The sequence below is a fragment of the Hipposideros armiger genome, unplaced genomic scaffold (assembly GCF_001890085.2).
Source record: "Hipposideros armiger isolate ML-2016 unplaced genomic scaffold, ASM189008v1 scaffold_397, whole genome shotgun sequence".
NCBI classification, from domain to species: domain Eukaryota; kingdom Metazoa; phylum Chordata; class Mammalia; order Chiroptera; family Hipposideridae; genus Hipposideros; species Hipposideros armiger.
This window is the reverse complement of record NW_017731747.1, coordinates 551,837-569,552: the sequence shown is the minus strand read 5'-3', so window position 1 is coordinate 569,552 and position 17,716 is coordinate 551,837. Positions and strand designations below refer to the sequence as shown.

Sequence of the window (17,716 nt, the reverse complement as noted above, 5' to 3'; positions counted from 1 at the left end):
GTAAAATATAGTCTGTTAGGTCTTCAGAACCAAGTGTTTTTAAATACTAATAAGATTCCAAAAAAGTTTTGATCAGTTAGGTATAGTGCTACGTGGTTTCCTATGTTTTGGCCAGGTGTAACTTATAGCAGAGTTGGTTTAGTTTTAGGAATTGTGTGGCATAGATGTGTTATGTTTCAGTTTCCTGAAAGTAAACATATAGTATACATTGAGTCAGCCAGCCCAAACATTTCTGAGAACTTGGCGGCTTAGACATTTCTGAATCATTCTGGGACAGAAACTCTCTCCTGCTGGGCCACGTGTAACTCAGTCCATTCTTCATGAGCCCACCTAGTAGAGTCCTAAGGTTTTTATTCTCAAAGGTATCCTAGAGACCTAATCTGTAATTCATATTTATTAGAGCCTATGTACAGTTGACCCTTGAACAACACAGGTTTGAATGGCATGGTTCCTCTTATATGTGGAGCTTTTTACAAGAAATATAGTCGGCCCTTTGTATGGGGTTTCAAGTCTGAGGATCCAACCAACCGCGGATTGAAAACAGTATTTTTGCGTTCCTAGCCACAGATGGAAAACATGTGAGGTTGGTTGAATCCATGGATGCAGAGGGCCCACTGTAGTCAAAACTTAAACTTGGATTTTTGGCTGCGCAGGGTTGGACATCCCTAACCCCTGAGCTGTTCAAATATCAGCTATAATTAGCCCTATTTCCACCAATTAGTGGTGTGTGTGTGTGTGTGTGTGTGTGTGTGTGTGTGTGTTATTCTCAGAGTAGTTCAGCAATAAGCGAGATCTGTGTCACTGTCTTTAGTTGAGATTAACTGCATATCCTTCAACAATCATCAAATGCTAGATTCCCATATGTTAGATTCCCTTGTACTAAGCTTTTGTTTTTTTGAGTAATAGTGGTTTAGGTTAGTAAGGGACCTTACAGAAAAGTCATCTAAGCTTGAATTTCTTCAAGAGAAGAGGGGGTTAAAAGTGGTTTGTTCAAGTTGTAGAAATAGTGTCAGGGTGAGCTAGATTAGAACTGAGGTTCCTCACTTCCTCGCCCAGAGTTCTTTCCCAGGTGGTAATGCTGCTTTTGGAAGCGTTCCCTTCCCCAAACCTAAATGTCACTGTTTATTCTTTCTCCAAAGCTGATTAGAATACCTAAAATGTCTGTCCCAGACTGTTTTGTCTGTGGAAGACTCACGGTTGATTTTTATCCACCAGGAATCAGTTATACCCTTTATTTGTTAGTGATTAAAGGCATATGTATGATTTTGCCTTTTGTAAAAGGATATGTTGACTTATTCCCACAACAGACCATTATGTACCTTACAGTATTAGAGAGTTTGTGAAAGTAGAAACTATTTTGTGTTCCATTTTATTAAATTGATAGGAAGCTGGTATGCTATATACTTTCTTGTGTAAATGTCCTAGTGCTACCTTGCAGCAGAATAAATGTGAGAAATTTCGAGATAGCTTTTGCCTCTCATTCCTAGTTTTTCGTATTGGCTAAGGCTATAAACATAAGACATGGTTTTTAGGGGACGGAATAGTCTTTATTCTAGTAAGTTGGATGTAAGAGTAAAGTTGCTAAATTATAGCTATTCTGCTGAAGACAACGGAAGACTGAATTTTTATTTGAACACACAGGGAATGGTGAGATCCTCTTGGTAAACTGTAATTTTTTTACCCCAAACCATATCTTTGCATAGACATTAGTGTTAAGGTGGGAGCTGCCCCTATTTTTATCTTAAAATAAAAAACTTCAGAATGCTTTTAACAGGCTTATGTTTAAATCTTGTAACTATTACAGCCTAGCCCTGTGACTTTTGAAAAATTAAATTTCTTGAGACTCAGTTTTCTCATTTTCAAAATAGAGGCTAATATTCTTGAACTCAGGGATGCTTTGAGGGATAGGAGAATAAATTTGATCTTTAAAAAGGACATAGTAACTGTTTTCTTCCCATTCTGAGTTCATTGTTCACTAGTCTTTTACTTGGTAGTGTAGGCTTGATTTTGTAAAGTGTATATTTTGTATCTATTATCTTCACTTTTGTATAAAGATTACATTTTGCAATTTGGGGATTGATACTTTAAAAAAAATAACTGTATAAATCCTTGAGTTCATTTAAAAACGTTGCAGCAAAAACATTGTATTTCTTTGAGTTGTTATCCTTGTAGGAAGTTCTAAGAGGTAGTACTTTTGCCCTCCTCACCCCCTTTTGGGTCTAGCTTTATCAGTGACTGTTGGGTCAATTGTTTTCCTAAACCTTGCCTATAATTTTTATTAGTGATTATTCTCAATGTTTTAAGTCCTTAAGATATGTTTTCCCCACAAACATTTATAAATAATGAATTAGAAGTGAGCTTGGTTATTAGTATTACCTTTTCTCTTTTATCTCTTTTATACCAGGAAAAAATAAGAAACCATATTCAAGACATCAGCAAATAAAAACTAATTTATTTTCTGGTCACTTAAAATTGAAGCCCCTTGAAAGCCAAGGCTTATTTTATGTTGTATAAATTTCTGTATGGTACGTGACATTCTGATTCTGCATATCAGTCTCATGATCAGAAAGAAGACCTGTCTTCACATTTTATTGGACTCATTGACTTATTGTACTTTTCTGGAGATTGTTTTGATGCCTTTGGTTTCTCTTGTATGCTAAGGGGATGTCTGTGGTTATGATTTACCTTCCATAGTTATGGCATGTTGCTTAGAACCATGTATATTAATTAATAAAACATTTTAGCTAACAGAAGCATACTGGAAGAATTATCCTGAAAAAATGTTTTTGAAACCCATTCAAATATCTGTAATTTCTTTCTGTTTTCTTTTTTTGTAGCATGTCTCACACTATTCAAGACAGTACTTAATGGTGTCCCGTAGTCTCTGTTCAGTGGGATATGATTCTGATGAAAAAGTAAGTATTTTAAAAAACTTTCAATAGCTCAGTTATAGTGGTTTTACTTTGTCTCCACACCGTGTTCAGTGAACAGATTACATTTTATTAATGCTGTGTAATGATTTCTTGCTTTAACATCATAGGTTTTATAGGTGCTCAACCTTTGTTCCTTTTTTCATGGTGGCCAACAACCTGAGTCTAATTTTGTATTCATATATATATTAAAAATTGAATACATTTGCAATGATTCTATTGTTTTCAGCAGAATATTGAGAGATTCTTGATTAAACTATTTTTTTTTCATTTACTTAATATGTACAAGATTTATGATTGAAGGCAATTATGTGTATTGTAAATTTTGGGACAAGGGAATACCAATTAAAATCCTAGTATATGATAATGTTGGAGGCTTGTAATAGAGATAAAGGGACTAGAAATGGTGATTAGAGATAAAACATGATTTAGTGTGGCAAAGGCAGCAAAGAGGGCAGGAACAGAATTTTGGTTAAGAAGAGATGGTTTCAGTTGAATTTCATGAAAGTAGAACTGATATGAATGATTGTTTGACAGTGAAATAGCTGAGATGCCTTCTAAATCATCTGTTGAAGTATACAAAGTTACTCAGATCTGGAGGCCTGAAGAAAGAAAGGGACTACATCATTACAGTTCAATAGAAATATAATGTGGACACAGTTGCAGGGCATATGTATAATTAAAAATTTTCTAATAGCCACATAAAGAAATAGAAACAGATGAAATTAATAATATATTTTAACTCAGTATCTAAAATGTTATTTCAACATATAATTGACATAAAAAGTATCTATGAGATTCTTCTTTTTTTTTTTGTACCAAACCTTTTAAATCCAGTGTATAATTCACACTTCTGGCACATCTCAATTTGATTAGCCACATTTGGAGTGCTCAGTAATCTTATGTGGCTAGTGGTTGGTTTGTTGGATAGCACAGGTCCAGATGAATTAGCTATGATAAACTCCGTTATGAAATCTATAGTTTAATATAAATACTTCAGCCATAGCCAGTATGCCTTGGGGCGCATGTGTGTATGTACATTTCTGCACACAAGTATTGAGTTCCCATTTAGATGTAATCAGCTGTCCTAATTGGGAACACTGTAGGAGTGGTTAGCTAGCATTTATTTAAGAGGCCACATTTGGGGGCGGGGTGGGGTAGGGAGGGGAAATTCTACAAGTGGTTCAGCCATCTTCTGTAAACATGGGTAGCCTTTCCATTAGCATAGTAGGTGTTAGAAATGGGCTCTCATTAATGACATTAGTGGTATTCACAATATGTGTTTTGGCTATTATGTTATAGAAATTCTCAGCCCCTGAATTAGAAGTCTATAACGACAATATCTAGTTGGCCTTTCATTCTTGACTTTTAAGGATAGAACCTAAGCTTGATTCCTAAATGAATTAGTCTTGTGCTCTGCCACTGGGTTAGGGACTCTGGTTAGCTTGATTCTGACACTATGGTTAGCCAAATCAGATCATTGTTGCATTTGCTTCAGGTGAGGCTTTTATGCAGGCTGTCAGGGCATTTCAAAGTACAGGATGTTCCCTTAGCTTATCCAGCAGATTTTAAGATTGTTATGTCTATTAGTAAATGTACATGTGTGACAGAGTTTGGTTTGAGATTTGTTTTCGCTACAACCTCATAGTGAGGTTGCAGGAATATCCAACTGGCTTATTGCATTGGTGGCCATTGATAATTAAAAAGAAATAAAGGTGTATAACTATCTTGGTTTAGGACATTTTAAAGAGAGTCCCCTTCCCTTAGAATCTGCTAAGCAGGTACATATTTTTTTGTAAATGTCTGAAATCAAATCTGCTACCTGCTAACTTTGCATCTCCTTTGCTTAAGGTGTTTGTGGAGAAAATGTAGTGTCCTCAGCCATAAAGCCTGTGATACACACTGATTAGTAGCACAGGTGCATATTCAGACTGAATTGGTAGACTTGCCCTCCCTTGGGGTACATTTAATCGGACCTCTCTACTCCTAGGGACTCAAGCTGTCTTTGTAGCCACTCATTAAATACTGCACTGGTTTGTTCATTGTTACTGTCTTTAGTCCAGGGGGACCTAACCTTTGCTAATACATATTTGTTATGTTGATGCTCCTCTGAACTTGCCATTGACTGTTTTCTTACCCCACATTTTATCAGTGACTCACATCAAGTCAAAATTAAAACAGGTGAAATTTCATCGTTACTCAAAATATTATTTTTTGACTTGAGTTTTAGCAAGTCGACTTGTCTCATGTATGTTCATGGGAATAGGGAAGATTTAGTAGTAATTTGTTTAGAAAAAAAGCAGGAAGTTTCAGTAGGCCTTAAGCTCATGTGAGCCAGTATAGCACTATGGTGGGTCTGCCATAACAAGTGTGATCTTAGGTGGCATTAATAATATAGTGTTTAAACTTGCACCATTATACTCTGATCACGTCATGTCATGGGGTGTTTTGACATGAGTATCTGGGTGTGAACCCTGGCTTTACCACTAGTTAACTTTCTAAGTGACTTAGGTGTGTGATTTGGCCATAGCAAGCCTCAGCTTTCTCATTTGTAAAATGGGGATATTATCAGAGCGGACCTCATAGGACTATTATGAGAATTCAGCAGTGCACAGAAGGGATTCTTCACAGTACCTGGCATATGGAAAGCATGTGCCCTAAATGCCAGCTGCTCAGTATTATCCTTAACAACTCTACTTTTCATGTTTGGAAACTGAGGCTCAAAATCCATAGATAGTAAGTGTAAGCTGGGTGTAAGCTCAGGTCTGTCCTTCTTCTGAGCTGACATTTACCTTCTGTGCTATATGTACACCTTCTCAAGTGTTTGGTAAGAGGCTCAGTGTCTGGAGTTCTGCTGTTATTCCTCCAAGTACCCAGTCATTCGTCCAAGTACCCAGTGGAATGTGCCAGCTCAGCCTTTTTCGATCTCTGAATGGAATGAAGTGTCTGTCCTTGGTTTTAGAACCCACCTATGAAGATCTAAATAGGGAAGGGAAAGAAGGAAGGAGGGATAGAGAGAGAATGGATTAAAAGAAAATAAGTAAAAAAATCCTCAGGAAACTTCCAATGTGTTTCTTACCCTGATGACATCATTAGTACAGTTATAGAACAGCTGCTGCAAAAGTTCTTTCTCTCTCATGGTACCTTAAAGCCCCCCTGTCTTCAGTGACTCAGGTTTCTGATGTAAAGGTGGTCCCTCCTCCCCCCCACTGCCCCTTAGAGTATCTTCAGAGTGCCTTATATGTGGCCCTCCAACATACAGGACAAAGTCCCAGTTCCTAAAATGGCATATAAGTCCTTTTATTATCTGGCCCTTTTACCTAGCTTTATTTGCTACAACTCCCCATATACATTTTGTGCTTGAGCTGTATAGTTTTTTTTTAATTGGGAAATAAACATTTTTTAAAATTAGTTTCAGCTGTACAACACAGTGCAATAGTTATACTTTTTACCCCTCAAAGACAACCCCCCTCCCCAATTTGCCGCCCCACTCCCCCCCATATCATACATATCTATTAAAATTAAAAAAAAAATTTTTTTTTCTATTAAAATTTTTTTGACTTCACTCCCACACTATACTCCATGTCCCGTGACTATATATATGACTATATATATATATATATATATATATATATATATTCAATTATAGTTGACATACAATATATAGTTTTCAGCGCTACCCTCTGCTTTCAGTGTTACTGCCTTTGTACGTGCTTGTCAGTTTCCCTTCTTTGCATGTAACAGACTTAGACATAGCTGTGTTATAGCACTTCACATATTTTGTTGTGATTGTGCCATAGTGTACATTGAAGTTATTGAATGCACTTGATGTTTACTTATAATTGTTGATGCAGAGGGGGAGTTTTAAAGTTGGTTTAACTTTATTTGTAGATCCTTTTATATGCATGGCTTATCTGGAAGAATATACAGGAAACTGGTAATACTGGTTGCCTTTGGGGACATGAGCATGGTATCATTATTGATATCTCCCTGTGGAACTTGGAGACCAGCAAGTATTATGTGACCATCATGGATGCCTCAGGGCACAGAGAATTCATCAAAAACATGATTATAGGCACATTTCAGGCTGACTGTGCTGTCCTGATTGTTGCTCCTGGTGTTGGTGAATTCGAAACAGGCATCTCCAAGAATGCGCAGACCCGTGAGCATGCCCTTCTGGCTTACACACTGGGTGTGAAACAGCTAAGTGTTGGTGTTAACAAAATGGATTCCACTGAGCCACCTCACAGCCAGAAGAGATACAAGGAAATCGTTAAGGAAGTCAGCACCTACATTTAAGAAAATTGGCTACAACTCTGACACAGTAGCATTTGTGCCAATTTCTGGTTGGAATGGTTGACAGTATGCTGGAGCCAAGTGCTAACATGCCTCGGAGCAAAGGATGGAAAGTTACCTGTAAAGATGGCAGTGTCAGGGGAACCATGCCTCTTGAAGCTCTGGATTGCATCCAGCCACCAACTCGTCCAACTGGCAAGCCCTTGCATCTGCTCCTTTAGGATGTCTACAAAATTGGTGGTATTGGTACTGTCCCTGTGGGCCGAGTGGAGACTGTGTTCTCCAATCCAGCATGGTGGTCACCTTTGCTCCAGTCAGTGTTACAATTGAAGTAAAGTCTGTTGAAATGCACCATGAGGCTCTGAGTGAAGCTCTTCCTGGGGACAGTGTGGGCTTCAATGTCAACAATAACGTCTGTCAAAGATGTTCATGTCATTGTGGCTGGTGGCAGCAAAAATGACCCACCAATGGCAGCAGGTGGCTTCACAGCATAGGTGATTATCCTGAACCATCCAGGCCAAGTCAGTGCCAGATACGCACCTGTGCTGACTTGCCACACAGCTCACATGACTTGCAGATTTGCTGAGCTGAAGGAGAAGATTGATCGTTCTGAGAAAATGCTGGAAGATGGCCTGAAGTTTTAGAAATCTGGTGATGCTGCCATTGTTGATATGGTTCCTGGCAAGCTCATGGGTGTGGAAAGCTTCTCTGACTATCCTTCTCTGGACCATTTTGCTATTTGTGACATGAGACAGACAGTTGCTGTGGGCGTCATCGAAGCAGTGGACAAGAAGACAGCTGGAGGTGGCCAAGTCACCAAGTCAGCGCAGAATGCTCGGAAGGCTAACTGAATATTACCCCTAAACCTGCCACCCTAGTCAATCAGTGGTGGAAGAATAGCCTCAGAACTGTTTGTTCAATTGGCCACTTGAGTTTAATAGTAAAAAAAAGACTGGTTAATGATTACAGTGCTTTCTAAAACCTTCAAAAGGAAAGGAGAATGTTTTGTGGAGCGTTGGGGTTTTTTTTTTTTCTTTTGTGTGTGTGGCAGTTTTTAAGTTATTAGTTTTTTAAAATGGGTATTTTTTAATGGAAACAACTTGACCAAAAATCTGTCACAGAATTTTGAGACCCATTAAAACTAAGTTTAATGAGGAGAAGAAAAGAAGGCTATCAGTTTATATATGTGGAAATCAAGACCTACAGAGATTGACTTGCTCAAAGTCAAATAGGTTGTTAGTGACAAAGCTGAGCTTAGAATTTAGGTCTCCACCATAAAGGAACTACAGAATGGAACTATTTCTATTATGTGGCCTCAGCTGCTTCAAAATTTGATGGCTATTCATACTTAACATTGTATTCAAATAGCATAACCTGCTTGATCTGGGAGCCTTTGGATATAAGTGGAATTTGTATCTGTTGTATCTGTTTTGAATGATTGAAAATATCATTTAATGCTATGCCCCAGGCCAATAAAGATAACACATAAATTATATCAGACTTTGATAAAGAACTCATGACACAATTTCCCTGAATTAAGAAAATAAATCAAGTGGACATTCTTAGTTTACTTATAAATGGTTGAACTTAGTCAATTGCTGCTTTCACAGAATAATTACAGGGCCAGATCCTACCAGATGAGTTTAGTAGCAGCCTGGTTATAAATGAGCATATGTGTAGTTTTTAGTACTACTCTAGGCAGTAATGTTTATTAGGATTATGTCCAATGTAACTGTGGAAAGAGTTGGTGTTTTCTGGTCCCAAAATGAGAATAACAATATTTTTTTATGTGTGGTTTCTCTCTTCAGACTTTTGATAAAATTCTTGTTGCTAATAGAGGAGAAATTGCATGTAGGGTGAGTAGAATTTTAATCTTAATTTCCATTTTACTCTGAATTTTATTATTAAATTCCTTTAAATATAAATCGTTGTTAATAGATAACATGAATGTATTTTAAAATAGGTTATTAAAACTTGCAAGAAGATGGGTATTAAGACGGTTGCTATCCACAGTGATGTTGATGCCAGTTCGGTAAGTATATTTTTGCTTTATTTGAATCAGGACCTTATTATGGGTCAAATAGAAAAAAACACTGAAGTGTGTATTTTGTTTTTTTTCTTGTCCTGAAAAGGGCAGACACAATTCAAAAACAAAACAAAAAAACAAAACAAGAAACCCTAACACTACTTAATTACTCAGTCTTGTAGTAAACACAATGGGAGCATCATAATGTCTTCAATGGTTGTCTTAACTTTTTTTTTTTTTTTTAAGGCTTTAAAAACCTAGGATAGAATACAAAAATTGCTAGACTGACTGTTGGTCACCAAGTAGATTTAAGCAGAGCATGAGAAAATTAGATTCAAATATTAATGAAATGTTTTTATATAATGCTGTTTTATGAGAGCACATTTCCTGATAGCACAACTCCAGTATCGCTAAGGGACTGCTGTAATTGTTTAACCTTCCTGAAAGCTTTACTGTGTTCAGCTGAAAGTTTGATAAGTGAAAGATAGGCTAATGCTAACTAGACATGAACAAAAGAAGGTATAGCATAAAGCAGTGAATGATACATAATTTTATTGGGAATTTTTAGCACAACAGGCATTTTTTAGCAGAAATGAACTCTGAATGCGTAGAGAAAATCCCATGGGAAAAGAATGTAAATCATTGGAGCTTTATGGAATGAAATATAAGTAGTTGAATTTTAATGTAAGTTACTGTTTTTCATTCTACTTTTGATTATGGAACCTATTGGTAATGTCAGCTTTTATCATAGTAATTTAATATACAGAATTTTCAATTTTTGTGATTTCTTATTTTACCTAGAAGTATGTTGTTCATTTTGCCTCATTATGATAGTTTCAGTAGTAGTTTATATTCCTCACAAGATATTCATGAAACAATGAGAACTATTACTTCACTCTGTTTCTTGATTGGCAAACTAAGGCATTTATTACCAGCAAACTCCTCTAGAAAAAAGTTTGTCACCATCAAGCTAGTTAATAGATTTAAAATTCATTTTTCTCATCTTGTGTTTCTTTTTAGTGTATTAGCTCAGGAGACATTTTCATTCATGGATAAGTTAAGAGAGAAAAAAGTTTGAATTGTGGACACTTGTCATTTATTTATTTTCTGCATCCAAATATAGTTAATTCTTTATGCTGTGTTCTCATGGAGGTGGCTGTTGGCATGGATAGTCTAAAATTATTTATATTTTGTTCTTTTCCTATATTTTCATATTTCAATGTTGGTGTTATAGAATAATCTACTTCTGTAGGTTTTTGTCCCAAATAACACAACTAACTTTTCCCATTCTTACATTTCTAGCTTTGTATTCTGATCTAGAGGTAGACTGTCACTTTCCAGACTTTGAAAAAGCTAGTTTCAAAAGAGTTTGTGTAAGTTTTAAGTCTTGGTCATTCATAGCTTTCTTAAAGCACAGGTGGTGGTTTTATATTTTAGAGACTTTTAGCCACTTTTTATATAGTGAGTATACCAGAGATGATAATGCATAATTTAGAATAAGATTTGCCAGGCCCCACAACGGAAGCAATGAATTCTCTGTCAACAGTTCCTCTTAATACCTACTTTAAGTTAGTTTCTGGACAGATACTATAAGTAAAAGCAGGATAATAATGATGGTTGGAATGTTCAAAGTTTAATTTAAGTCTCAGCCGTAGTGCCAAATCTGCTGTTGGGTTTCTGGTTCAGACTCAAGAAAGCTAAAAAGGTGAAATCCTCTAACAGCATATTTTGCTTCCTTAGCACGTGAACACATCATATCTAATCAGCTTTACAATATTGATAATAGGAACAAGTCATGCTATTCAGATGTATTGTTAATGTGCCAATGTTTATTTTCAGGAGGTGAGCATTTTAACTGTAACTTAAAGTCAAAAATCTTGTGTGCTTTATGTGTTACTTTCACAAATTGAAATGTAAATATTGTTGTAGTAGGAAACAACTACAACACTTGATTTTAAATGCTATTAATTTTATGTTAAAAACAGCTAATTTTTAAACCGTTAAGCAGTAGAGAAAGGCTAACAGCTACTACAACTATTAAATGATAAGTCACAAAGAAGGAAAGACAACTAACTTACAAATAATTAATGTTTAATGGAAAAAAAGTTGTTTTATAGAGAACCTCAATATATAAAACAACTTTGAGGAAACTGCGTTTGACAGCAGTAGTTGGCTGATGATGGTGCAGTTTACTTCCGTTGTTCCCCTTCTCCCATTATTTTCTTCAAAATTGTCTTCATTATTCTTGTGTCTTTGCTTTTCCATGTGAATTTTAGGGTGAGCTTGTCAAATTACAGACACACACTCCCACCAATTTTTAGCTACTATGAACATGGCTTCTATAAACACTCTTGTGCAATTCTTTTTGTGAACATCTGTGTGCTGTCATTTCGCTTGGGTAAATACCTAGGAGAGGAATTGTTGGGTATATGAGGGCTGAGCAACCTTTTTATATTTAGATAATAAATATATTATCTGTCTGGATAGTAAATATATTTTAGACAGATCACATACTGTCCCCTTTGCATATTCTTTGTGTGTGATTTTTTTTTATAACCCTTTAAAAATGTAAGAACTACTCTTTTTTTCTTCTTAAAGATTTTATTGGAGAATTGGGGGAGGGGAACAGCATTTGGTAATCAAGGAAGGGGAACAGACAAATTGCTGTCCTTTTGTTCTTCAGTCTAGTTGTGGAGGATGTCGCTTCATTGGCCCATGTTGGTATTATGATCATTGCACTCTTCCCGGGTGAGGCAGTCACTTGCCCGCCATTGGACGGCCACTCACGGCAGCTTACACCAGCTACCGGCTGCTCATGGTAGCTTATGGCAGCCCACTGCAGCTTCACTGCAGCCCAACTTCAGGTTGAGCTGTTTTTCATCATCTTAGTTGTAGAGCGTGCAGCGTCACTGGCCCTCATGTGGGATCCGAACTTCGGCCCTGCTGCTCAGAGCTGGTGTCCCAAGCCAACTCTTAACGCACCACTCGGCCGGCCCAAGAAATACTCTTAGCTTGAGGGCTGTGCAAAACAGTCCTTAGATTGGATTTGGCCTATGTGTGGGTGGTATTTTGTTGACCCCTGGCATAAATGCATTTTCAACTTTATAAGAAACTGTGGAACAGTTCTCTGACATGATTGTGTCATATTATACTCTCATCAATAATGTATGAGAGTTCAGGTACTTCCATGTCCTTGTCCACACTTGGTGATATCAGTACTTTTGAGTTTTGCTGTTGTAGTGGCCATTATGTTTTCTTATTGTGGTTTTCATTTAGATTCCCTGGTGGATATTGATTTTGAGTACCTTCCCATGTTATTGACCATTCATATTCTTAAGTGTTTGTTCAAACATAATGAAAACTTGAAGAGTAGTACAGTGAATACCTATGTACCCTTCACGTGGACTCACCAATTATTAACATTTTGACACATTTGCATATATTTCTATCCACTTATGTGTGTGTGTAAATATAATGCATGTTAGTTTTTTTTTTACTAAAGAATTTGCTAAATAACTTATTGTTTATAACTTATGTAATAAATCAATTATAGACATTGTGGCTTTTTACCCCCAAATACTTCCGTATTCATTTCCCAGGAGTAAGAAAATTTTCTTACATATCTATAATACCGTATCATACCTAAGAAAATTACCAATTATTCTATAATGTAATCTAACATGCAAACCATATTCAACTTTTTCCAGTTGTCTCCAGATGTCTTTTGTAGGATTTTTCTTTGGTCCGCAGTTCAATCAAGGTTCATGAATTACATTTGGCTATCATGCCTCTTTAGTCTCTTAATCTAAAATAGTCCTTCTATCTTCCCTCCTTTTTTTTTTATTTTTCATGATGATGATTTGATGTCAGGCCATGTGGCTTATAGATATTCTGGATTTGTATGATTGTTTCCTCATAAATAAATCCAGGTTATATAAATATTAAGTAATAGTATTAAATCAAGAGGTTCATAATGTTTGACCCTTCTATTGGTTGTAAGTTTGAGCACTTGGTTCAGGTAGCTTTTACCAGGTCTCCATTATAATGATGTGTTTTCTCCTCTTTTTCGATTAGTTTTTTTGGAGTGAATCTTTGAATCCATGTGAATATTTTGTCCCCCAACAACCTCACATCTAATATTTTTGCATCCAGTCATGAACATTGCCTGACACATGGTTACTTTGCTGCATTTGTTCTGTTGGTTGTCTGTTGAGAAATCTATTAGTCTGCTAATCCTTTTTGAATCTGCCTCCTTATTTGTACTTATGTAGTTGAGTCCTTTTATGTCATTTACACATTTTTTGTAGACTTATTTTAAAAGTTCTATGATATTTCAAGTTTCTAGGTATCTGTTTTATTTCTGACTCTTCCTCACAATGGATTGTTTGCTGATGTGTGTAGATTTTGGCTTGTGACCTCATTTTTGGTATCTTTACTGTTGAATTCCAGCATGGTTTGGGTTATAGATATGGCCCTGTGGGTGGGTGCTATGTTTGTTTCTACCAGGTCCTCCAGCACATCACTAATCTGGGACTAATTTTTTTTTTTAAATGTTCTTTCAGGAATTTTTTATTTTTTACTTAAAATTTTTTTTTTTTTTTTTATGATTTTATTTATTTATTTATTTATTTAATTTTTTTTTTTAGCTGAGCCATCCCGCCACCTGTTGGCAGCTCATGGCTGCTCAGCTCAAACTCTTGAGCGAGCTCTTAACCAACTGAGCCACTCAGCCGGCCCAAAAAAATTTTTTTTTTAAATTGGGGAACAGTGTGTTTTTCCAGGACTCCTCAGTTCCAAATCAAACAGTTTCAATCTAGTGGAAGGTGTAGCTGAGTGGCCCATGTGGGGATTGAACTGGCAACCTTGGTGTTATGAGCACTGTGCTCTAACCAACTGAACTAACCGGCTGCCCCTGGGACTAATCTTAATATTAATCTCTTGGCATGAAGGTTGCTGAGTTATGAGATAGTGGAAAAAACAAAATGGAACTACAAACACTCACGCACTCACACAAGCACACATGCATGCGTTCTTCCTTCTGTTGAATAGGCTCATAGTTTCTAATTCCCAGAGGAGACTTTTTCCCTTTACTTTGAACCACAGTTGATAATGATAAGTATTTGCCATCTCCCTACTTAGTTGATTGATCCCCTCCTTCCCTTTTCACTGAGGATGTAACCTTTGAGCAACTTGGCCTTATGTAGGGAGCTTTCCTTCTAAATTCCAACTCACAGATGGCTTGTTTTTCTGACGGTTGAAACTCAGTTCTCTGTTGGGTCGTTGGGAAAGTCATGACACATTTTTGCATTGAAAAACATAGAAAAATACATCATGACTTTCCCGACGACCCAATAGATTATTGAGATTGTTATGTCCACTCACGAAGATTAGCGATTGTATTGGCTCTAGTGGATGCTATCTGGCTTTTCACTTCCTCTTTGTTTTTGAATCCCAAGGATTGCTTGTAGTTTCTTGTAAGTTAAGCTGTTCATTGAAAGGATGTTTGTTATATTTAATCTAGGATTTTAGGTGCTTTTAGGGAGGGTTTGCAGGTTAACTAGTTGTCATATTGTTGGATTGTCTTAAAATAGTATGACACTCTATTCTCTGTTGAGGATGTTTTCTTGCTTTCTTTGAGAAGTAAAGACTGATCTAGAGCAGTCTCAAAGTCAGACTTTACTCAGGAAAACAGCTCACGTATACGGATGAGAATAATGCAGCTGCATCTGGGCATGAGGCCAGAGTCAACAAGCCTTGTAAAGTACTCCAGTGGGTAATGGTCAGGTCAGGAGAAAGCAAAATGGGAGTTAAGCCTCTTACCAAGTCATGAATTGTCTTTTATGAGTCATTCCCCAGGCCTATCATTCTTTAGCAAGATTTGTAGAGAATGGCTTATGAAGGTAAGCTAGTCCTAGTGGAAGACTGTTTCCTGCTGGGATTTTAAAAGGAAACTGTGTTGTATCTGTAGATCAATTTGGGAAGTATTATTATCTCAGCATTTTAAGTCTTCCTATCCATGAACATAGATATTTCATTTGATTTCGTTCTACTTGTTTAGGTCACTTTAATTTCTTTCAATAGTTTAATACTATTTCAGAGTATGAGTTTTATACTTACATTGTTATATTCCTAAGCATATTAGTATTCTTTCTGATGCTACTAAAATTGTAATTCTTTTTTTTTCAAAAGATTTTATTGGGGAGTTGGGGGGAGGGAACAGTGTTGGGGAATCCTGGAAGGTGAACAGACAAGTTGCTGTCCCCCTATTCTTCAGTCTAGTTGTGGAGGATGTTGCTTCACTGGCCCATGTTGGTATTGTGATCATTTCGCTGTTCCCGGGTGAGGCAGATTGGTCGCTGGCCATTGGATGGACGCTCACGGCGGATCATGGCAGCTCACGCTGGCTGCCGGCCACTCACAGTAGCTCACGGCAGCCCACTGCAGCCCCACTGCAGCCTATGCTGTCGCTGGCTACTCACAGCGGCCCAGCTCCAGGTCGAGCTGTTGTTCACCATCTTAGCTGTAGAGGGCGCAGCGTCACTGGCCCTCATGTGGGATCTGAACCCGGGCCCTGCTGCATAGAGCTCGCGCTCCCAAGCCAACTCTTAACCAATGAGCCACTCGGCCAGCCCTGTAATTTTTTTCTTAATTTCACCTTTTATTGTTAAAAAAAAAAAGTTGAGTTTTGTATAATGATTTTGTGTCCTGCAACCTTGATGAACTTGTTTATTAGTTCTAATAGGTTTTTAAAATAGATTCCTTAGGATTCTCTCTAGAAGATCATGTTATGTACTAATAGAGATAGTTTTACTTCTTTCTTTTCTATCAGGATGCTTTTTATTTCATATTCTTGCCTAATTTCCCTGGTTTTAACTTCCAGAATGATATTGAATGGAAGTGGTGAAAGCAGACATCCTGTTTTGTTCCTCATCTTAGGGGAAAAGCATTCAGTATTTCACAATTAAATTTGATTTAGGCTCGGGGATTTTCATAAATTCCCATTATCAGGTTGAGGAAGTACCCTGCTATTCCTAGTTTGTTGAGTGCTTTTTTTATCATGAATGAGTGTTGGAATTTTCAAATGCTTTTTCTGTGTCTACTGATAATGTGGTTTTTGTTCTTTATTGATATGATATATTACACTAATTTATTTTTGGATGTTAAACCAGCCTTGCATTCCTGCGATAAATCACACTTGATCATGGTGATTGTCTTTTGTTTATGTTGGCTGGATTCAGTTTGCTAGTGCTTTGTTGAGAATTTTTCATCCATATTTATAAGAGTTATGTCTGTAGTTATGTCTTTGTTTTTTGTATCAGAATGATGCAGGCCTCATAAAAAGTTGGGATGTGTTCTCTTCTATTGTTCTGGAAGAGTTTGTGAAGAATTGATATTAATTATTCCTTAAATATTTGGTAGAATTCACCAGTGAAGCGTTTTGGGTTTGGGTTTTTCTCTGTGGGTAGTTCTTTTATTACTAATTCAATCTCTTTACTTGTTATAAGTTTATCAGATTTTCTGTTCTCTTTTGAGTCAGTTTCTATAGTTTGTGTCTTTCCAGGAATTTGTCCATTTCATCTAAGTTATCTAGTTTCTTTTGGTATATGATTGTGTATAGTATTTCTGTATTTTTATTTCTATGAGATTGGATAAAATCTCATATAAATAAAATATTCCTTATTTTAGACTCTTTCATTCCTGATTTTAGACATTTGAGTCTTTTTTTATTGGTCACTTTAGCTAAAGGTTTTCAATTTTCTTGATCTTTTCAAAGGACCAAATTTTGGTCTCATTGATTTTCTCTTTTTTTAATTCTCTACTTTATTTACATTTACCGTAGTCTTTATTATTTCCTTCATTCTGCTTGCTCTGGGTTTAGTTTGCTGTTTTAAAAAATAGTTTCTTAAGGTAGAAGATTATGTTATTGTTTTGAGGTCATTATTAATATAGGAGTTTAGCTACACATTTTTGTCTACTTATTGTTTTAGTTGCATTCCATATGTTTTTAGGATGTTGTATCCTCTTCATTTCTTAAAGTATTTTGTGGTCTCCCTTGTGATTTCTTCTTTGATCCATTTGTTATTTGGGAGTGTGTTGTTTAACTCCACATATTTGTGAGTTTCCCAAGTTTGTTTCTGTTCCTTATTTCTCATTTTCTTGTTTTGGTTGGAGAACATGCTTTCTTATTTCTAGCCTTTTAAATTTCTTGATGTTTGTTTTATGGCCTGTTTTTATGTTTTATGATTTATTCTGGAGAGTGTTTCACGTGAACTTAAGAAGAATGTATATTCTGCTTTTGTTGGGTGGTGGAGTGTTCTATAGATGTCTTTTAGGATTGGATGGCTCATAGGGATAGTCAAGTCTTCTATTTCCTTGTTGATCTTTTGGCTGTTCTATTCATTATTGAAAATGGGGTTTAACATGCTTTTAATCCTTTAAAAATTGTAACTTATTTCGTTTTGCT

The 17,716-nt window shown here is 36.4% G+C and overlaps 1 protein-coding gene across 1 annotated transcript in view; it reads left to right on the top strand.

The window, feature by feature from the left end:
- Positions 1-17,716, top strand: part of PCCA (propionyl-CoA carboxylase subunit alpha) — a 353,425-nt gene that overhangs the window by 9,921 nt on the left and 325,788 nt on the right. Inside the window, exons 2-4 of the mRNA XM_019663655.1 lie at positions 2,838-2,915; positions 9,035-9,082; positions 9,190-9,258. Coding sequence (XP_019519200.1) covers positions 2,838-2,915; positions 9,035-9,082; positions 9,190-9,258 — 195 coding nt within the window. The remainder of the gene's footprint in view (positions 1-2,837; positions 2,916-9,034; positions 9,083-9,189; positions 9,259-17,716) is intronic.